General features: G+C 38.1%; 4 protein-coding genes across 8 annotated transcripts; 2 read left to right on the top strand and 2 right to left on the bottom strand.

Annotated features, from left to right (window-relative positions):
- Window positions 1-865: 865 nt before the first annotated feature.
- LOC111603410 (synaptotagmin-4) lies at window positions 866-4,214 on the bottom strand. 3 transcript variants are annotated; one of them, XM_023320991.2, is made up of 5 exons: window positions 3,936-4,214; window positions 3,240-3,351; window positions 1,501-2,678; window positions 1,152-1,226; window positions 866-1,087 (listed from the first exon to the last, which is right to left on the bottom strand). In XM_023320991.2, exons 2-5 carry the CDS (start codon window positions 3,280-3,282, stop codon window positions 968-970), a joined length of 1,416 nt encoding a protein of 471 aa, XP_023176759.1. In that variant the 5' UTR covers window positions 3,283-3,351; window positions 3,936-4,214; the 3' UTR covers window positions 866-967. The 3 variants fall into 3 exon arrangements, with proteins under 3 accessions (XP_023176759.1, XP_023176760.1, XP_023176757.1); XM_023320992.2 differs by lacking the exon at window positions 3,936-4,214 and adding an exon at window positions 3,679-3,875; XM_023320989.2 differs by lacking the exon at window positions 3,936-4,214 and adding an exon at window positions 3,469-3,666.
- Window positions 4,215-4,841: 627 nt separating this feature from the next.
- LOC111603457 (glucose dehydrogenase [FAD, quinone]) lies at window positions 4,842-18,283 on the top strand. Of its 2 annotated transcripts, none has more exons than XM_023321045.2 (4): window positions 4,842-5,046; window positions 12,820-13,004; window positions 13,067-13,187; window positions 16,401-18,283. In XM_023321045.2, the coding sequence occupies exons 2-4, from the start codon at window positions 12,822-12,824 to the stop codon at window positions 17,987-17,989; spliced, it is 1,893 nt and encodes a 630-aa protein (XP_023176813.2). In that variant the 5' UTR covers window positions 4,842-5,046; window positions 12,820-12,821; the 3' UTR covers window positions 17,990-18,283. The 2 variants fall into 2 exon arrangements, with proteins under 2 accessions (XP_023176813.2, XP_023176816.2); XM_023321048.2 differs by having other exon boundaries at window positions 16,401-17,950.
- A 220-nt stretch (window positions 18,284-18,503) lies between these two features.
- Window positions 18,504-20,082, top strand: LOC111603393 (general odorant-binding protein 84a). 2 transcript variants are annotated; one of them, XM_023320958.2, is made up of 4 exons: window positions 18,504-18,685; window positions 19,662-19,723; window positions 19,781-19,907; window positions 19,969-20,082. In XM_023320958.2, the coding sequence occupies exons 1-4, from the start codon at window positions 18,514-18,516 to the stop codon at window positions 20,061-20,063; spliced, it is 456 nt and encodes a 151-aa protein (XP_023176726.1). In that variant the 5' UTR covers window positions 18,504-18,513; the 3' UTR covers window positions 20,064-20,082. The 2 variants fall into 2 exon arrangements, with proteins under 2 accessions (XP_023176726.1, XP_023176725.2); XM_023320957.2 differs by lacking the exon at window positions 18,504-18,685 and adding an exon at window positions 19,374-19,603.
- A 101-nt stretch (window positions 20,083-20,183) lies between these two features.
- Window positions 20,184-21,122, bottom strand: LOC111603391 (DTW domain-containing protein 2). The gene is made up of 2 exons (XM_023320954.2): window positions 20,949-21,122; window positions 20,184-20,897 (listed from the first exon to the last, which is right to left on the bottom strand). Exons 1-2 carry the CDS (start codon window positions 21,035-21,037, stop codon window positions 20,186-20,188), a joined length of 801 nt encoding a protein of 266 aa, XP_023176722.1. The 5' UTR covers window positions 21,038-21,122; the 3' UTR covers window positions 20,184-20,185.
- Window positions 21,123-21,128: the final 6 nt, after the last annotated feature.

Raw genomic sequence — 21,128 nt, 5'->3', positions numbered from 1 at the left:
TTCTTTTTGTGTGTGATTTTGTAGCTTTTTGGTGCCTAAGCAATTTGCTGCGTGTTCTCTCAAGTTTCATTTGTCATTTCGATTTGTTTTGCATTATTATTATTAATTAACTTTTATTTTGTTTTTTTTTTTTTAAGTACGTTTATTTTTCTATATAAGTGATAAGCATTAAGCGTTTTCCTCACTCCGGACTCATTGTGAATAGAACTATTCAAGTATTTGTGTTATTTATTAGTTTGTAAAGGTTTTTGTATGTGTTTTTATTTTGAATTGATTTGGGATAATGTAAATTAAATAAACATATGCCTAAGATGTAAAGATTAACTTTTAAATACAATATAAATACATGTTAAACAAATACCAAAAGTATTTATGGTGGGCACAGTTGTAATGAATGGACTACAAAAAACATTTGTTCAGGTAAAGTGTATTCTACGAGTGCAAATGAAAAAGCCTAAGCTCAAAAATAAATCTTTTATATAATGTGAACTTAGCTTGATTCGCAAATTTAAGAAATTGTTTCTATACAGCAACAAATCGAAGTGCTTTGATGTTTATACGAATTGGTACCTGTTTTGTATTTCATTATATGTAGGTGTTTGTGAAGCTTTTAATTAATTATCTTACATTTATACGCATTGTTGTTACAGACTAAACATTTTCTAATACATTTAATATACTTAAGTTTTTCTTTTCCTTGCGGTACATTACTTTTTGCTTAAACTTTTTTTTATTTTTTATGCTATCATAAAAAAATAATAAAATGATTGAGCATAAGTTTAAAAAAACATTTTATAATCGCGAACTTAATTAAAAAGTATTAAGTGAACTTTATATTAAAAACTTAATATTTTGTATATGTTGTTTGCCTGTTTTTGTTGTTGCTGTTGTTGTTGTTGTTTTTGTGGTTGGGTAGGCGGCGCCAGCGCCGGGTCGCTGCCCCGAAAATTGATACAGCCTAAACATTTCACTCATTCAACTTGTGCCATTCGGCAATTTGGCGACGTGGCGAATTGCAAACTTCGTTCCAGTGGTTCAAAGCGGTGCTGCTCGAATTGGGTCCACCCAGTTCCAAACGTCCAATAACCTGTGGGCGTCAGAGGGTGAGACTTTTAGGGAGCTGCCAATTAAATTATAATGTGTGGGCTTACCTCATTCTTGGTCACGCGATCCCAGTCGAGTAGCATGAGCTCCAATGAGACACCTTCCAACGTGGCGCCAGTGCCCTAAAAGATGGTTCAATTTAATGTATATCTTTTTTGACTAATTAACTAGCTATTTGATTAGTTGATGCTCGATTCAATTATTGCTCAAGTCACAAAGTGGCAAACATATTAGACATTAGTCCGTAGAATTCATACCTAATAAAGCTAAAACGCTTAACAATTAAAAACAATAGCAAAACAACGAAAAATGCATATTTATGTAAATACAAAACAAAACACTTAACACCAGAGTAATTTCTTTAATTTTGAAATGATGATAGACTGATAATCGTACCTCTGCAGCTGGTATATCAAAAGCAAAACTCTCATTGAAGACCGGACTGAGCGTGCGCTTCTTGACATGAGTTTTTTTCTTGGCTATGCGCTGGCCATTATAGAGCAAATAGATCTTGACATAGGGATCAGCAAGGCCGGTGACATCCATGCGCGGTAAATTGCGCGCCTTCAACAAAACGACAGTCAGGCGTCCGGCTGCTGGTTGCCAGCAGAGCGAGATGAGCAGCTCACCACGTCCCTGGGCACGTATCTTCAGACTGCGTGGCTGTATTTCCTTGCTGATCGAAAGCGCTTCCTTCGATATGTCGCCAATCTCAATGGAGGTCAATGGGCAGACAACCTCCCCAATGACATCGTCGCGTGAATACCGATCGAAGCTGAGTATAACAAAGTGCAGGCTCATGTTTTGCAGATCGTTCATGTTCAAGCCGTAGAATGTGAAGTCCTCGTCGTAGACCGGATTCCTCGTGTTGCGCACCACTCGGGTCTTCACCTTGTGCTGTTTGTCCGGCAGCAGCTGCAGCTTAACATAAGGATCAGTGGCCGCCTGAGTGCGTCCATTCATGCCAGTGGGTATATCACCAGTGCCACCAGAACCACCCTTGGAGGGCAATCCGCGGCAGCGTATGATGGACACCATGAGAGCGTTTCGCTCAGCCAGGTAGCGCAGCTTGAAGTAAATGGTGCCCAGTTTCCCATACTGATCAGTTACGGTCAGCTCCTTGCCATTGGTCAGGGTCTCGTCCAAAGTGATGGTCACATTGCCATTGGCAATGGTCTCTACCGGCGAGTGGTGCTGATTGTGGTGCTTGGCATTGTCGACAACATTGAGCTTGTTGGAGTTGTGCTGCTGCTGTACCATTTGCGACTGCTGCGACACCTCATCCTCCTCGACGTACTTCATGTTCTGCGGTGCTATCGGCGACGTCGACTGATCCTGCATGGGCGAGAGCAAGCCCATTTGCTTGCCCCCAGTGGGCGATGGCGATTTTTTCAGATAGTGCGGCGGCTGGCCGCTCGGCGAGCGAACTGCGGTCGGACGTCGCGTTGGTTGGAATGGAAATGAAGCATCGTGCTGGTTCTGCTTCTTGTTCCGTATGCGAATCTGCTTGGCACAAATGCAAGCTACAGTCGATAGCACAACGGCTGCGGAGAGGCCCAGTATGGCGGGCACAACTACATCAGAGGCAATTAAGAGAAATTGGTTAGAAACCAAACATTTCAATAATAATAATTTAATATTTTTGGCATACTATAAAAATGTACAAGACTTTTCTAATGAATTAGCTTGAGCCATTCCAACCACAAAACGGGCCAATTTTCAGCTAATATTTTTTTATTACAAGAAAAAATGTTGACGAAATTGTCCGAAATTGTGGAAATTTATCAATGGGCTTATCTAACTGTACTGTGATGAAGTCAATTTAGAATATACTTACTACTTCAATACATCCCATTTAAGGGGAAGTAAAAATTTCTACGATTTTATTAAAGTAAATTATAAGCCAAGACCCACCACTAAGACTCTTAATTAGACATCGTTTTAGCACATCATTAACTAAATACATTCTATTCAGCTAATCGAATGAATCATAACGATTCCTTGTAACCCTGATAACTTTCATTGAGTTTCATCAAATAGAAAACTTAGACAAAACTTCTGCTCAAACTTTGTGTCGTTCTGTTAATGATATTTGCTAGTGTGGCCATTAGTTTTGGCTACAATATGTTACTCACTTGTGTCCATCAAGCTGACATCTGGCATATACTCGTCAGCCATTTTAAATGCCTTTAGGCTTGTGCCGCACTGTGCTTGGGTTCTTGGTTGCTTTCACTTAGTTTCGCGTAGCTGTACGGAATAGCAATTAGTTGGGATGAGTACTTTAGATAGAAAAGAAGCATATACATAAGTATAAATAGAAAAAGAAGGATAAAGCTGAAAACAAAATAAAATATGTCTTCTCACATCGATTTTAACACAAATCTGTTCTAAACTTTGCGTTTTTTTCTCCTTTACCAGCTGCTGCTGAATTTTTCACGTTTTTCGCACACTCGTGTTGTTATTTTTCATTACTTGACACACAACACACACACTTCCACACTTAGTGTATCGCACAGACATGAAACCTGTACACGCATACTTGTGTATGCTAATTCGCATGATTCATCAACCCACCCCTGCCTCAGAGCAGGCTGCATTACTTCAGAGATTTTTTTTTTCGATTTCACTAAATTTTATTTTTTAACTTTTCTCTAAAAAGCACATGAAGTTAACACTTTTTAAAATATTCATTTAATATCATCTACGCTTATTCAAAATCTTTGTCAACACTCATTCTTATGCCAATTACTTTAGCTGCAACTGCCTTGTGTTGGGATTTGCTTAATGTTTGAGAACCTATTTTTTGAAACACATAATCAAAATTTTCTTACTTGTACACTGCCTTCTCAACTTCCTTATATTTTTTACAATTATTTTGCAAAGTTTTTACTGTTGAAATTGTAAAACGCAGTTCCGTAGCAGTTGCGATTTATTTTGCCTTTGAAGTGTCTTGGGCCAACTCGTTGTCCAGCTGCCAATCGTTAATCCTGCGCAGGCGCATTTCACAAGTTCGCTATTTTTTGTGTGGGCTGTTCAGCGAGTGTTTTCCGTTAGTAACTTATTGTGTGGGCCGCGTGACTCTCTTTGCCTGGAGCTTGGCTAACGCTCTCGCTTGCAAGCAGTGGTTGAAGAAGCCTTGTGACGTATTTTGATTATATTATAGTTGCCCGGGGATGGGTTGCCGTAAACAATTTATGCAACACTGGCGAAAATTACAGTAATTTAGCATGAGTCACCTTTATTTAAAAAAAAATTTATCTAAAAAAAGGAAGCAAATTTAATTAAAAAATATTAATGAAATATTAAAAAATTATAAAGAAATTAAATTATTTAAATTTATATTACAATTATTTATTTATTGTAGATACAGTAATATTTTAATTTATAAATTAAAATGTTTAATCTAAATCCCAAAATTCAAATATGAAGCTTTCAGAGAGCGCGAGTCGAGCTTTAAGCTTAATTAATGAACAACTGGTTCGCGAGCTGTAAAATGAACCCGCCCGCAGCTTAAGCTTCGTATGGGCTTTGTGAGGGGAGTTTAAAAAGAGTTGCGCTTGCCGGCCAAACGCTGAGTCGACGACGGTCTGCGATTGCGCGCAGTTCAAAACAAGTTGCCAAGCTCTTAGCCAGCCAAGAACTGCAAGCGGGCTAATGAGCTGCCCGTTCAAGCTATAAAAGGAAAAACTTAGTACTGTGCGTGTGTGTGCAACTGTGTGTGCCAAGCATGTAAGAAACCCCACAAAAAAAAAAAAAAAAACCGAAAAACTTTTTTTAAAAATAGTTTTTGTCAAATTTTGGTGCACATCTTCGACGCGTTGTGCAATTGACTAAAAACATTGCCATTAAGGAGCGGCTTGCAGCTCAAAGCCAAAAAAGCTGATTGTTTAGTGATCAACCTAAAAGGAAACTGGCCAACAACTGCGACCGGGCATTGAAAACGTAAGTAACTCTTATTTTTTGGCCTTTGAGGAAGCGCCAATTGCTGTTCCAACTACCTAAACGGAACTTGGCAACAAAGTTGGCTTTCAGTTTGCAATTACATTCTAAAAAAAGTACTCCAATACGTTACGGATTGACACAATTAACGAGCATTACATGTATATGAGTGTCTGCGTGAGTGTGTGTAAGTCTCACGATTTTTAGACATGCTTCTAATTTTAGTTTGGCCCATTGTACAGGTTTTTCTTTCATATATATATTTATATATGACCGAAGTAGTCGCTAATGGGTTCGACTTCTGCTTTGTCTGCCACGAATAAAAAACTGTATCGAACTCATATAAAGGTGTTGCGTTATAGCGGTTCATAAAACGTTCATTACAGTAATAGGAAATTAGCCCGGTTTTTGGTTCAATTTTTTTTTCTTTTTTGCCAACGGAAGCTGAAGCATTGTAAAAGACTTCAAGACTTGCATCAAGATCTGCAATCGATTTGAATGCATGTGAATATCCGTTTATGAATGCATTTTAGCTTTTAACTACAAAAAAGTAAGTAAGTTGGGACTCTTTGAATGGGGAAACCCTATGAGCTGGTACATTTGCCAACAAGAAGATACCCTTTATATAGTTCCTTATAACTATGTCGCATCTCATAATTAAAAACATTAATTAATTTAAAAGAATGACATGTCCACTAAAAATTTTTTCTCCCACGACTTTTAATGGATAGTATCGCAGTTTAAATCTTTTAACTAGAAGAGGTTGTAGACCCTGAAGCAAGCAATTTATTAAACAAAAAAGCATTACAGAGGACTATGTTTACATCATCTTAATTATCACATATCTATGAAATTTTTATATTAATATTTTACTACGCATAAATACTTAATAAGTGACCAGATTACTTTCCTACCGTAATGGAGAGACATTCTTGAAACGATATGAAGCTCCTGATCTTTTTCATTCAGTTTTTCTGAATGTCTTCTAAAGTATCTCAATATCAGAACAACAAAAATTCGCATATTCATTAAAATTGTTGTTCATCTGTTAATAAAAACAAAATATGGGTAATTTGAGCTCAATTTAAATTGCAAATCAATGCAATCAATTTTATTTCGGATAAAAGAATAAACCATATACATATAAGTAATTTTCGCTTTTTTGACTTCAGTTGAACTCATTAAGCAGTTTCGAAAGCGCGCACATTTTTTAAATTGTAAAAAAATGTATATATATATACTATAAGTATATATGTATGTATTTATTTTCTCATAAACTACAAAAGATCAGCAGCAGAGGGAAGTAATGCCTGAAGGGAATACGAATTGAGACGATGATAAATCATATTTTTTATTGGGGGCAAACTGTGGCTTATTAACAATTGGCAATCTATCCGTTATCTAGGGTATCTTCAACATGTGTCGGCTGCGGGCAATGAAGCGAAATGCTCAGCTACACATTGTAGTGCCGAGTGCTTTGACCGCCAGACACCCACGCCGCTTGCTCGCTTTCTTTTGTGCCGTCTTGACAGATTTGGCATGTAGTTAAATCGAAACCCGAAAAGCAAACCTTGCAAACGTATTTGCCAATACACACAGACACACACACACGCACTCGAAGTCACAGTTGGAATTGTAGTTGAAGTCATGTTGAAATGTCAGTTAAAGATACAATTTGTATCTCCCTGTTTTTGGGAGCGTGCTGCACAGCTGCCTCCCATTGTTGTTGCTGTTACTATTTTCATAGGATTTTTGTTGCCTATTGTTGCTAGTCTTGAACGATTGACTTTTTACTGGTATCTATTTGTTTATCTGCCTGGTTGTTGGCTCCCTTTTTTATTCATTCACTTATTCATTCATTCAACTGCGATCTGGTTGCCTTTTACTTGGCTGCTTTGTGCCGCGGCTCTATTTGGCTTTTGCCATTTAAATGATCTTCGGCTATTTGTTTACAATTCGTTATGGCAGATCTTATATTTCAGCTTAGAAGTGGCATATGCCACAGAGACGGTGACAGCACTAAAATAAAGCCTTAACTGGGTCACATGACAGTCGGTCAATTGGTTGAAGTCTCGGCTTGGTATTTAAGAATACTTAACCACTTTTCGATTAGCATATCATTTCATGCATATTTACTTTTTAGAAAGTCGAAACTCTTAAGCCAAAAACCTACGTTGCGCCTCATTTGTAGTTTATAGTATTGTATCTTATTTTGGAATCATACATCTATATATATAGCAGCATAGAGCATATGTAAATTTGAAGATTATCAATGCTTTCCTCAAATTTTTAATTTAAATTTCATTGCATTCAAAAAGTACATTTTTTTAGTTATATAAACTATCTTATATGCATATACCATATTACATATGGGTCATAAAATAAATTTACCGCACTTTGAATAATCAAAAGACTTAATCCATTTTTAATAATTTTTTTAAATATTTTTTTTTTAAATATTAGTATTATAAATATAGGAAGATTTTGTATATATTCTATATACTAACTGGTTATTTTCACATTATTTTGAAATGTTTTATTAATTAAATTTAAGCTTCAGGTGTACTAATCAACAAGCTTGAGAAGAATTAAATAAATGACATAATTTATATTTGCATATGCTCAAACATTTATTATCTAAGCGAGTTATCAGCTGAAGCTGAATAGTCTGCAGTCAATCGATAGACGAAATTTTGACGCAGCGATAAGCGTGAGAAAATTGTTTAAATCTTCAATTACAGCAGCAGCTATAACAACAACTCTGTTAACAAATTCACTCATTTAGCAATGAAACTAAAAGTGTTGTTAGTGTCGGGTATTTGGCAGAAATCATGGTGCCGCAGTCAGTTGACAGGCAGCGCTCCCGAGCGCTGTTGACGCGCTGCCCACTTTTGCATCCGCCTGGAGGCCAAAACAGCAATACATTTCATTCGCAGTTGTTGTTGTTGTTGTTGCTGCTGCTACTGCTACTTTTGCTGTTGCTATTGCAGTCTTCTTTTATGCCTTTTTCAGCACGTAACCAGCGATCAATCAAAGGCACAAAGCTCATCTCAACATTGCTCAAATGATGCGCCGGCAATTGCAGAATTTCACTTTAAACTTAATTGTGGTCACAATGTGGTTGTTGTTGTTGTTGTTATTGTTGCCAACGTAATTGGCGAGCATCAGCCCAGCGGCACTGCATTGGGCAGCCAAGGGTATTACATGTTGCAGTTGCAACAGCAACACAAAAAAAACACAAAATGCAACTGAAAATTTTCGGGTGAAAATGCAAATGCAGCGAAATGTTGCAAATATTCAATCACGTAGTTCGTGCAACAAACTAACAACAACAAAGAAATAAAAATCAAAAACTTTAGTAAATTATGTAAAACGCAAATTCACGTTTCAAGCTGGTATTTTTAGTGGAAGCAAATTTTTAAGTATTATTTATGGCATTTCCGATACGTAAAGTATATAAAATCAAATCGTGCTATGCAAATTGTGGGCCAATATTAGCTGGAAATAATTAGACACACAACAATTGCACAAATGTATAATTCAAGTGTGATCTCTGCCCCTTTAATAGCTTTTCTTAGGTTTTTATTATCCCCCTCAGATTCTTATCGATATTGAAATGTGCTTTCAATCATTATACAACAGTAGTAGGAAAGCCCCAGAATTGACAAACACTAAATACACAAATCAATTGTAAAAAATATTTAATTAACTATAAGTTAAAATGCAAATATTCAAATGCACAAAAAAGCAATAAATACTTCTTAGAATCGTAAGTAATATTTAGCACTTGTATTTTTTATAGTATAGTAAAGGAAATACAAATATATATAAATATGTCATTTGATTTAAAAAAAACGTACTTGATAAACATTTCTCTTACGGGAATCACCTTTTCCATAACTTATTGAAAACACGCAAATTTCTTTTGAAATAATGTACGAAAATTTCAATAAATTCAAACGCATTCAACACAAAATTAACAATTACGTGATGAGCATGACAACAACAAAACAAAAAAAAATAATAAAAACAATTGGCAAATTCTCACATCAAAATATTCGCACATTGTTGAAAGCGCGTTGACAATGCGAAAAGTAAAATGCGAAAAGGGAATGCAAAAAATATAAACAACCGAATCACTTTGGCAAGTAGTTGTTGTTGATGTTGTTGTTGTTGTTGTCATTGCATTTCTATGGCCAGCCTGGGTGCCAAGACGAACGAAAGTGAAAATAGGAAGTTGAACCATGGGACCGGCACCGGCATCCGAAAAAGACACAGATACAGAGCCACAGATAGAGATGCTTTTCAGATGCATTGGCCAAGTTTAGCCAGGCATTGCGCTAGCTGCTTCCTTTAAATTGCGAATGCAATTGCTGCTGCTGCTGCTGCTGTTGTTAACGTTGTTAGCCGGCACACTGTTTGATTTCTTGGCCAATTTCTAATGGCCAACCGCCGGCGTTGCGACGGCAACGGCAATGGCAACGGCAGCAACAGCTACAGCCACAGCCGCACTCCAGTTCAGCTCAGTTATCAATATCGCGGCATTCGCAATGTTTGCATTACATTAGCTTGTTGCTGCCACAGCGCGTCGCGTCGCGTTGATGTTGCTGCTAATTTATAGATCCGGCTGCACAGCAGCAGCAATAGCAACAGCGGCAACATGCTGTGGCTTATTTGGCTATTATGATTGTTTTTTCCTTTATCTCTTCATTTGTGGTTTGAATTTCATTTTATTTGCATCTCTTTTAAATTATACACACATTTGGCCAGCTTGTCAGTTTGACGCGCTTTATGACCCGTTTTTTTAAAGTTGTTTGGCGCTATTTTTGATCATAACATATTTATTTAATCCATTTTGCTCCCCTTAAGTTGGCTTTGATTTGTGCAAGCAGCTTTCGCAGCGAGTCATATTGCTGAAATTAATTGCCACAAAGTGCGAACAATGTGCAGAGCGTTAAATTGGTTACAGCTTTTAGTCGACGATTAGACGAGTCGATTGTTATTATTTATACAAGTTACACCTAATGTGAATAAAACATGAGCTTACATACAGACCCTGAGCTTGCCTGTCTATAAGTATTGTGCAAGGCAGCTACAAAAAATCGCACGCTTTAATCTAACGCCTTTGTCATGGCACGCATAAATTCCGTTAGTTTATTATGATTATTCTAATAAATGCATAATTCCCACAATTATTAAGCACCGAAAAAAATACAAATAAAAAGAAGCTGTCAAATATATAGTCATATGCCAGATTACAGTCGTATCTTTCTTTAATAACTATCTTGTTCACACCAGCACAACGTCTCAATGAGCACGAGTCCGCATGAACTGCCTAACCAACTAACTGACTGACTGACTGACTGGCTGACTGACAGCTCAAAGAAACCTTCAAAAGCAACGCAGACAATGCCAACCCTATCAATGAAGATATCAGACATGCCCATAGCATGAATACAATGCTATTGCCTTTGCAACCGCAACAACAATTGATATGTGGCACTCGTGCTATCGACAGGCGCATCGCTTCAGTGCACAAGACGATATATGGAGATAAAAGTGTACAACAGCTAATTATGAAGATAACGCTGTCAGAGGAAGTGCCAAGCATAAAGATTTAAATCTATTAGCATAGTCACAAATATCTAATGCATAAAAGGCTGACAACTATGGCTGTTGGCTCTAAAGATGTTATAAGCTTTTGATCATTATATAATAATATGTGCGTTCGCCTGACTTATTACAAGACTATTTTAATTTTCATTTATGTTCTAGTATTAAATTAAATATATTGTAACTTGTCCTAAACAGTTGTCAATTCTATTCAAAATAGCACCTCGAGATTAATCAAAATGACATAAACATTTGTACAATATGTTTTCCTGTATATTCCTTTTTGTATATTAATATAATTAATATAATAGTGAATTCTGTATTTAACGCATTTGTGACTCGTACTTAGTAGTATTTATAACACTCCCAGCTGATATTTTATTGCAAATTTTTATACTAAATAAGCCGGTGGAGCTAAAAGTTGTTTGGAACCACTATTTATTTATAGTTTTTATTTCTTATTTTGTGCAGCTGTGCACGATTTCTGCACGCATTTTCTGTGCTCTGAAGTTCGTCTTGTTTCTGTTTTTTTTAGGTAGTTGTTGATTGTTTTATTTTTGTTTTAATTTATTTATTATTTTTATTTTTTTTTTTCGGCTTAATGGAAAAACTTGTTGCGAGGTCAACTGCCTCTCTTTTTGATTTTTCACGCTCGCGTGCTCGCTACGTATGCTTTATGCTTTACTTTCGAGGCATCCTTCAACTTTGTCGTTGGAAACTGTAACTGGCCAGAAACCAGCCGAATACAAATGGTAACTGAGCAAATCGTGTTTCAAATGTCAAATGTGCGCACCATCATGTTGCCAAGTCGATATCGAGATCTCCAACTGTAGCAATTGCCTGAGCTTCTCGGATTGTAGTTGCTATTTTTATTCGGTTTTTGGCTTACGTTTTTGATTCTGTTGTTAAACTTTCTGTTTTTGGTTTTGCACTTACAAATTGCAATTTGATTGCTTTGCCAAATTCAAGCGACTTGCTCAGTCTAATTGAGGTCAAAAACGTTGTAGACATCTCCAAAACCTTAAAAAAAGAAACTAAATTGTTAGCCACTTTTGTGATAGACTTCGAATTTCGGACGGGCGTCACTGTAATTGCTTACCAAAAGCTGTGTGAAGAATGCACAGCTAACAAATTGAGTTATTTCGCTTATGCATCTAATGAATAGGCAATTTTCGGTAATGCTTATAGCATTAGCTGATTATATAAAGATGTAAAAATAACAAAAAATTAATTCAATTAAATATACATAAACAAACAAAAGTTTAAGGCTTTCAGGGTCATCTTAATCCCAATTGTAGCAATTTTTCTTGCATTAAATTAATTATATTTTCATTTTGTCCTAATGTTGCCAGAAAACCATAAAAATGAAGTAATTAAGACTTACTTCCCAAACTAACTGAGTAGAGAAAGCAAAATTCCAATTTGAATCAGGCATGGACTGTCCACTACTATAACAAAGATCACTTTCAATTTCGTCTTCCAGTTCAGAGTTTCTGACCCATGCAGCAATTGAATCTGCGACTGGCATAATTGTTGCTCAATCATTGTGGGCTATAGCGAGTGGTCGTATTATTTAACAATTGCTTCTGTTTTAGGCGCCATGAACTCAACGTGCAACATTTTGAAATTTTGTTTGTTCGAAAAGAGTCGAGAGAAGAAGCAAGATAAAAGATAGGCAGCACTTTAGCCATCATTGGGCTAAGGTCATGTGAAACTATGTAGACAACGAGGTAGTCGAACGCCAAGCTCTTTTAGACTGCTGCTGATGATGGGCTATGACTTCTGTCCGTCTTCTGCCTATGTTGGCCTTTTGCTATTACCAATGCTGGCGGCAATTTGGCCTACGGTATTCAAAAATTGTTTAGACTTCAGTTTTGCTTTATGGACATTTCGCGTGCTCAGGCGACGCCTCTTTAGCGACGCCAGCCAAAGCATTGTCTTCGGCGTGGTTAAGTAAATTGCGTTTGGGGTCTTGGAGACTTGCAATGGATTGCAGTTGCAAGGCCACATCTAATTGTGAAATGTATAAAATGTGTATTTAATTGTTATTGATAATTAACATTAATTTGCCAAAAAAAATCAAGTTTGCTGCCTAAGTCTTTTGTTTCTAAATGACCATAAAGTTCGTTGCCTAAGTCTTTTATTTTTAACTGCTATTCACAGTGATGCGAAACAACAACATGTCTACCAGCACATCAGCTTGTGATTGCTTGGTGGGCGTGCCCACCGGGCCAACACTTGCCTCCACTTGCGGAGGCAGCGCATTTATGCTATTCATGGGTCTGCTCGAGGTATTCATACGCTCGCAATGCGATCTGGAAGATCCATGTGGACGCGCAAGCTCAAGGGTAAGTCAGCACGTTGCCAAAAATAATATGCAAGTCTTGAAATTAATTGTAATTCAATGCAGTTCCGCTCGGAACCGGACTACGAGTACGATTTCATTGTCATTGGCGGCGGTTCAGCTGGCTCTGTGGTGGCGTCACGTCTCTCTGAGGTGCCGCAGTGGAAAGTGCTGCTCATTGAAGCCGGTAAGTGGTATACCATTGATATTGACAGCTGCTAAACGATCCCATGTTGCGCTGTAGCTATGCAACATGTTGCCCGATTGAACGTTGCATATGCGTTTGTACACATGTTGCCAGCTGGGGGTGCTGTGGGCAATTAGACGCGCGTTATGTGGCATTTGTTTAAAAGTAATTGAAGCTTAACCGCAACATCCACACACTAAGCAAAAACAAAAGAAATAAAAAAGCAAAAATATATAAAACAAAAACAGTAATGAAACTTGAGCAACAGTTAACAATAGCAACAACATGCAACACCAAAAACAATGTAGCAAAGAAGCAACCACAACTGCCTTGAGCATTATGTAAAATAAATGAGCTGACTCGCTCTCGCACCCACCTCCTGTCTCTCAGGCTTAGTCCGCTGGTAATTTGCGCCTATGCAAATAAGTATATATACATTGTTTATGGGCTTATATGCCTCTTGGTCTTGGTGTCCAGTCGCACTGTTTTTTCTTTAACGCTTCAGTGCCTTTTTGCACTTAACAATCGACAATTGTTTTTATATCAATTTACAAATTTTTAAACTTTTTATGAATGAATTAAGATGCGCATACTTAACGGACGGACAGTTGAATATACGGCGCATTTTTTTCATATAGGGCATTCACATTGCCTGACGAGCATTTAAGCATAATAAGCTCGCGTGCTTCAATCAAAACAGTTACTGCCCTAGATTATCTATTTATGCTTTGTGAGGTGAACAAATGTTTTCTGAATGTGGTAGATAACATTAAAAAACCTGATATATTCGCTCTAATTTATTGACCAAATTTCAGTGCTCAATTTGGCTAGCAAAACTGAAAGAGATTGAATCTTTTATTATGGGACAAGTTTCGAAAATACATAAAGCTAATTTTTTTTTTTATTAAAGAGAGCAGTTGGAATAATAAAACCAAAGACAGTTAGCGCTCTTTAAAGCTCTAGAATACACTCATGTACATATGTATATATTTTCTTCAGCGAAACTTATTTGGTTTGAAGCCTTTACCTAACTTGTATATCCAGTTAAAAGTTTTAAAGCTGTGTGCATACGTGCCAAGCATTTAAATTTCAAAAATCATAAATTACAAACGCTTTTTTTTTGTTATTTTTGTGAATTATCCAGAGTCAAGTCGGTACCAGGCAGCAACAAGTGTTTGGGTCACAGACTGATAAGGATGCTAATTTGGCAGCTGGAGTATGATTTATCTTAATTTCTCAACCTTGAGCAACCATTAACACTAACATTGGTTTATCGGCAGGCGTACTTGGCACTGCTTGAGTTGTTTTTGGGGTTAGTGTCACTTGTAACCCTTTTAATTAGTTATTATTGTGCAACAATTATTATGGCTTGTCACCAATTATAATAATTGGCAAACTGTAGCTGAAAGCCAAAAAGAAAAAAGTACACAGATAGTAAGTTTTAGTTGACAATGCGTTGGTGTTAATGATCTAGCAATGGCTAAAGTGCAATTACAACAATTAGCTACTTGTCCATATTATATTACCATGAGTGCTTGTTAAGTGCTCGTGATTATGGCAAGTGCGTTAGTTCCATTCGACTGCACACTCATAATGTGCTTAATCACGGGGTTGACACTTTTTAATTTCCAATTCTGACAATAGAAGCCTTGCTTCTTGGATCATTATTCATTTTCAATGCCGGTCATCCGCAAAAGTTGTACATCATCAAGCGGATGTATTTTCGTTGAGGTCAAAATAACTTTTATATGTTTTATATATATGTATAATAAATATTTTATTCAAATTTAAAAAAGTGTGAGAAGCTATCTCGGCACAGGTTACTTTTTGAATGTTCGCAAGTTTGTGTCTTTATACCTTGATCATTGGCACTTGGGTGTATTAAAACTAATATGCGTCAAATACAAAATTCCACGCCTTCCGTTTGTATTCTAAAGATTTTTTTTACGGTTTGGCGTTGTTGCACAAATTGCTCATTATGATCTTCAGTTACTGCGCTCTTATAATATATATATATCGAAAAGGTGGTTGACTCTCCTTTAAAGGCTGATTGGAGGTTTGTATCTTCTATCTAATTATTTATATTAACATTACTAATTTGTGTTTCGCAATTGAAAATCGTATAAAGAGTCGAGTCTTTGCTTATTTACTTCATTGATAATATGCGTGTTTATTTATATGTTTTATGTCATTTCCAAGCGTTTACGTTCTGTAAACAAATACAAGCTAAAATACATAAATACAATAAAGTCTCGTGTGCTAATTACTTATTTTTTGTTGCTCGCGACGTAAACAATAATAATTCGCCGCCAGATCAATTGTGAAAGAATCTTGTTTTATTACGTGTGCAGCATATAAACATACTAAATGGATTTGTTTTGTAGAACAAGTTATTAGTCGAAGTAACTTTTTGTTAAATTCCGCGCAATTTGTTACAATTGGAGCTAATTTGTTTTCCTTTCATTCCAACTGACAAAATGACAAGCTAAATTATTATTTAGACAGCTTGCGGTATATTTTAAAGCTCCCACGGTTTAAATAGCAATCAGATACCCTTTTATTTGAATTGATTTAATTAATTGATGAGCATTGGATTGCCAAAAAAGTCGTGTGCGCATGCAAAACGGAAATTCTGGAATGCTGATTCAAATCTTAAAGAAGAATACAAAAATAAAATTAGGAATCACCTTTAGACAGTATCAACAAATGTTCAAATGACAATTCGACTTTCTGTGAATCGATCTACATAATTTGTTTCCCTTACGGCCAACTGGCTTATTAGTCACAGAACCATTATTAAACCGTTAATCTTACGGCTTAATAAGCACAAACAACAAAGGACGCATTAGCTGCTGTAGCAGTTACTATTTCCTCCCAATCAAACTACATTTTAATCAAACTTAAAAGTTAAACGAAAAACCATCGAGTCGACCAATTTCTTCTCTATAAACTATATCATAATACTTACTTTGTACGCAGACCCAGCTCGAAACTATGTTCCCTTGCTTATATAGAATCAAGTTGGATAGATAAAAATGTATGAGTTACTACTGCAATCGTTTTCAGTATATACTATAAATTATAAAAATGATTAAATGTAAACCAGGTTTGACGATTAACCCTCAAGACAATGCGTTAAGTAATCGAACTGAACTGTTAAGACTATTAAATAATTGTTTTAATTAATATCGTTCTTTGTCTGCTACTCTGCAGGTGGCGATGAACCTGTGGGTGCTCAAATACCCTCCATGTTCCTGAATTTCATTGGCAGTGACATTGACTACCGTTACAACACAGAGCCAGAGCCGATGGCTTGCCTGTCCTCCATGGAGCAGCGCTGCTACTGGCCACGTGGCAAGGTCTTGGGTGGCACATCGGTGATGAATGGCATGATGTATATACGCGGTAATCGTGAGGACTACGATGACTGGGCGGCACAAGGCAATCCCGGCTGGGCCTACAACGATGTGTTGCCGTTCTTTAAGAAATCCGAAGACAACCTCGAACTGGATGCTGTTGGCACTGAATACCATGCCAAAGGAGGTCTATTGCCGGTGGGCAAGTTCCCCTACAACCCGCCACTATCCTATGCCATACTCAAGGCCGGCGAGGAAATGGGCTACTCAGTGCAGGATCTGAACGGGCAGAATGCCACGGGCTTCATGATCGCTCAAATGACTGCGCGCAATGGCATTCGCTATAGTTCCGCAAGGGCATTCTTGCGACCCGCTCGCATGCGCAACAACTTGCACATCTTGTTGAACACAACTGTTACCAAGATACTAATTCATCCGCATACGAAGAACGTGCTGGGCGTGGAGGTCAGCGATCAGTTTGGCAGCTCACGCAAGATAATGGCTAAGAAGGAGGTGGTGCTCAGCGCTGGTGCCGTTAATTCCCCACAGATACTGCTGCTTAGTGGCGTGGGCCCCAAGGAGGAGCTTAAGCAGGTGAATGTGCGACCCGTGCACAATTTACCGGGAGTGGGCAAGAATCTGCAGAATCATGTGGCCTTCTTCACCAACTTCTTGATCGATGATGCAGATACCGCGCCACTCAACTGGGCCACCGCCATGGAGTATTTGCTGTTCCGCGATGGCCTTATGTCAGGCACTGGCATTTCAGATGTCACCGCTAAGCTGTCCTCCCGCTGGGCCCAGCGACCGGATCTGCCAGATCTGCAGCTCTATTTTGGCGGCTATTTGGCTAGCTGCGCACGCACGGGTCAAGTGGGTGAATTGCTCTCAAACAACTCACGCTCCATTCAAATATTTCCGGCAGTGCTGAATCCCCGATCCCGTGGTTATATTCAGCTAAGATCCTCCGATCCACTAGATCCTCCTCGCATTTTCGCAAACTACCTGACCGATGAGCACGACGTAAAGACCCTGGTGGAGGGCATCAAGTTTGCTATAAGGCTGTCCCAGAGCTCTCCTCTCAAACAGTATGGCATGCGGCTGGACAAAACCGTTGTCAAGGGCTGCGAATCGCACACCTTTGGCAGCGATGCCTATTGGGAGTGTGCGGTGCGCCAGAACACCGGACCCGAGAATCATCAGGCTGGCAGCTGCAAGATGGGTCCAGTTCAGGATCCTCTGGCCGTTGTCAATCACGAGCTAAGGGTGCACGGCATCCGAGGATTGCGCGTCATGGATACCAGCATTATGCCTAAGGTGACGTCGGGCAACACACATGCGCCGGCGGTAATGATTGCCGAGAAAGGCGCCTACCTGCTGAAACGGGCCTGGGGAGCCAAGGTCTGACGTGTGGATGCAACGTGGACGCTGCATAGAGTAATTTAAAAAAAAAAAATAATTCCATGAAGAATTATTGGAAAATTGAGCGAAATTATTTATAAGGCTAACTCACTAAACTATTCTATATATCATTGTAAAATTATATACTTGTAAATTGTAAACCTTTGGCTATACTAATTCAGCTATTTCTACATGTTATGATCCTCACTCTAAGCACTGACCTCGTTGCGCGATCTATACTACAGTTCCCGACACTCATTAAGTTAATTTAACGCTATTTTATCTAATTTTCGATAACGTGTTTTCAACAGAAAACAGAAAAAGACAACAGCAAAAAACAGCCCATTGAATTTTTTAGATTTCGTTTAACATTTCATTTAAATATTATTAATTTTGTATTATATGAATGAGAATATTGCTATCGCATGTATTTATTGTTCGATTAAACTGCAACTATTTAGTTTAAAAATGTTGTTTGATAATTTTAATTGATCAATTGTTGGACTGATCTATAAAAGCTAAGCCCATTTCTAAGCTGTTAAAACGTTTTGCCTATTACTGCAGCAAAGATGTGTCGCTTGCAATTGCTTAAAGTTATTTTTCTCTGTGGCTTGTTTTTAAACGGGCTGCGCGCTGACGATCTACAGGTGGAATCAGATACTCCGGAAATGCAAAGTGAGTTCCATGCGCATTTCCTGGAAGCCAGGACAGCCTGTGCTGAGGAGTTCCTACTACCCTATGGTAAGTCGAAGAGGGCTAGTTTAAAAAACATAACATGCCCATGCAATCTATATACGAGCAAAATTATGTGTATATAAAAAAATAAGAATGTTAATCTCAGGAGAGACATACTCTATAATATTCGTTTGCGGTCAAATGGTCCTCACTTGACAGAATATATAATTTATAATTTTCAATTTCAAAATTGGGCAATTTTAGTTCAAAAACTGTACTCTATTTTTTCACATTTTAATTTGATAAATAAATAGAAAAGGTCAATATTAATCGCATTATCAAATTTTGAGTTTCTGAAAAACTACTGTAAGCCTATAGAAGTCAGTCCGATTGTCATACCTATATGGGAAGATATATATTATACATATGTTTATATATATCTGATTTCCATGCAAAACATTTATTTTAGTTTATTAATTTAAAAAAAAAAAACTTAATAAGAAAATTGTAAATTCATTAAATTAGCTTCATTCTAATAGGTCATTCAGTCAGAATCGGAACTCGATTTCTTTTGTGTCAATTTTTATTGTAAATTAACTTAATTTGTTATCACGCCATTGTTGTAGACATTATTAAGTTTACAAAACTGTATATTGCATGTAGAACAAGTTTGTTTATCTAATTGGATCCCCGTATTCCATATAAAGTGGGTTCCTGGAATCGTAGCTCTACAGTAAACTCACTTTACCGTTGAGAAAATGTTATCAATTTCTGTTGCTCTTCTGACTACTCTGTGCCTCAAAGGCGGCCTAACATATGCATTCAGTGCTCGGGATAACGGGGATATATTTATTATAAATTATGACAGCTTCGATGGCGATGTGGATGACATGTCGACCACAACCCAAGCAGCTAGAGATCCCGAATATATTGATTTTGATGAGATAATACATGGCTGTAATGCAAGTTTCATTACGCCCATGTGTGAGTGCGGACTAAATAAATGTCGCCTATATAAATAATAAAAAAAAACTTCTTTTAGCTCATGTGCTGCAGTTCAATAACACGGGTAAACTGGCTGATGAGAAAGACATGACCAGCATGGTATGTGACTCACATTCCAAAATTTAACAGCTAAAGCAGATAATAAATATTTCGTAGTGCTATTTCCGCTGCTTCTTCGAAAAGGCTGGACTAGTAGAAAACTTTAAGCTGAATCCGAACGTGGTGCGCAAGTATATGTGGCCAGCAACGGGCGATTCTATTGAGTACTGTGAGTCGCAGGGCGGTAAGTGGAGTAGTAACTGTATCAGATAGATATACATAAGGCAAAATATAAAACATTGCAGTTAATGAAAAGAATGCATGCGTGAGGACCTACTCCATTGCACAGTGCGCCATGACACGTGCTTTAACGGATGCCCGAAACAAGCCAATGGTTTAAATATCATTATGTACATATTAATTACAACTATATTCTGTTTCAAAATTGCAAATGGTTTATGTATACTTAATAAATATGCAACCACGGCCGTGCACAAAACATTAGCTACATTATAGTATTTCTCATCTAGACTCCTGCGTAACCGTCTGTTGCTCAAGGGGCGTGGCACTGCCGCAGACCGTATTGCTATAGTTCAATAAGCGACTTAGCCTCTTACCAATCGGTTTGGGATATTGATTGGTTTTCATCAGGAACTCTTTCGACTGATGCTCCACGGCACCATTGTCCAGCTGGTATTTGCACAGTGCATGCAGTGGGCGGACCAGCACCTGGCGCAACTCTGGCTGGGATTCCAGCACTGCTAAACACTGTGCCGCGGTTTCCAGCGTGCTTAAGCAGCCCTCAGTAGGCTGTGTACGTATTATATAGTCGCTTACACCCACCGCAATGAGTTTGACTTGTCGCAGTCGGTGCAAATCCGGACTACTGGCATAGATTGCCTTTGCTTGAGGCCAGGTGCCATCAATGAGAACCAAGGTATATGGTCCCGCGCTGCGATCAATCTCTTCTAATGGCACCGAATCTTTGCTGGGATACAGTAGAAGAGTCTGGGGCGAGTCAAGAACATGCTGCAGCTCAGGTGGGTGACGAGTATTGGGGAAGCGCTTGCCCTTGTAGACCACGCATTTCCCAGGCTTTAGACCTAGCTGCAGCATAAGAGCCGTGCGCAGCGAACGTTTTTCTTCGGCAGGGTGTTGCAGAATCACAATTTGGGATGCCACCGCAACGGGAGGCTGAGGCAGTGAGGAGCACCAGCAAACAACGACGGGTCGTCTATAGAAGGCCTTGCATTAGAGTGGGCTTGATTTGACTGTATTTACTTACTTGCACCGTTCGCATTTATCACGTCTGTCTGGCGGATCAGCGCTAATACCAACAAGGTCCTGCCAAACATCTTCCGTGGTAATCATCATTTATTAAAACGAAAAAACGTTTAAAATTGCGTTAAAAAATATATAGTTGAATTGTACTGCTGTTATTGCATCAGGTGGCAACGCCACGTTA

Source organism: Drosophila hydei, unplaced genomic scaffold, assembly GCF_003285905.1.
Source record: "Drosophila hydei strain 15085-1641.00,03,60 unplaced genomic scaffold, DhydRS2 tig00008147-arrow-arrow-pilon, whole genome shotgun sequence".
In the NCBI taxonomy this organism is placed as follows: Eukaryota; Metazoa; Arthropoda; class Insecta; order Diptera; family Drosophilidae; genus Drosophila; species Drosophila hydei.
The sequence above is the reverse complement of the archived record's forward strand: the minus strand, read 5'-3'. Positions and strand labels throughout refer to the sequence as shown.

Excerpts from the sequence above, each read along its gene's own strand:
- LOC111603410 (XM_023320991.2), bottom strand. The coding sequence starts at position 3,282 with ATGGCTGACGAGTATATGCCAGATGTCAGCTTGATGGACACAA. Across the intron at positions 2,679-3,239 it reads TGTCAGCTTGATGGACACAA|TTGTGCCCGCCATACTGGGC; the intron begins GTGAGTAACATA and ends CCTCTGATGTAG. Across the intron at positions 1,227-1,500 it reads TTGATATACCAGCTGCAGAG|GGCACTGGCGCCACGTTGGA; the intron begins GTACGATTATCA and ends ACCATCTTTTAG.
- LOC111603393 (XM_023320957.2), top strand. The coding sequence starts at position 19,378 with ATGTTATCAATTTCTGTTGCTCTTCTGACTACTCTGTGCCTCAAAGGC. Across the intron at positions 19,724-19,780 it reads AGAAAGACATGACCAGCATG|TGCTATTTCCGCTGCTTCTT; the intron begins GTATGTGACTCA and ends AATATTTCGTAG. Across the intron at positions 19,908-19,968 it reads GTACTGTGAGTCGCAGGGCG|TTAATGAAAAGAATGCATGC; the intron begins GTAAGTGGAGTA and ends AAAACATTGCAG.
- LOC111603391 (XM_023320954.2), bottom strand. The coding sequence starts at position 21,037 with ATGATGATTACCACGGAAGATGTTTGGCAGGACCTTGTTGGTATTAGC. Across the intron at positions 20,898-20,948 it reads GATAAATGCGAACGGTGCAA|ACGACCCGTCGTTGTTTGCT; the intron begins GTAAGTAAATAC and ends GGCCTTCTATAG.
- LOC111603457 (XM_023321048.2), top strand. The coding sequence starts at position 12,822 with ATGCGAAACAACAACATGTCTACCAGCACATCAGCTTGTGATTGCTTG. Across the intron at positions 13,005-13,066 it reads GTGGACGCGCAAGCTCAAGG|TTCCGCTCGGAACCGGACTA; the intron begins GTAAGTCAGCAC and ends AATTCAATGCAG. Across the intron at positions 13,188-16,400 it reads AGTGCTGCTCATTGAAGCCG|GTGGCGATGAACCTGTGGGT; the intron begins GTAAGTGGTATA and ends GCTACTCTGCAG.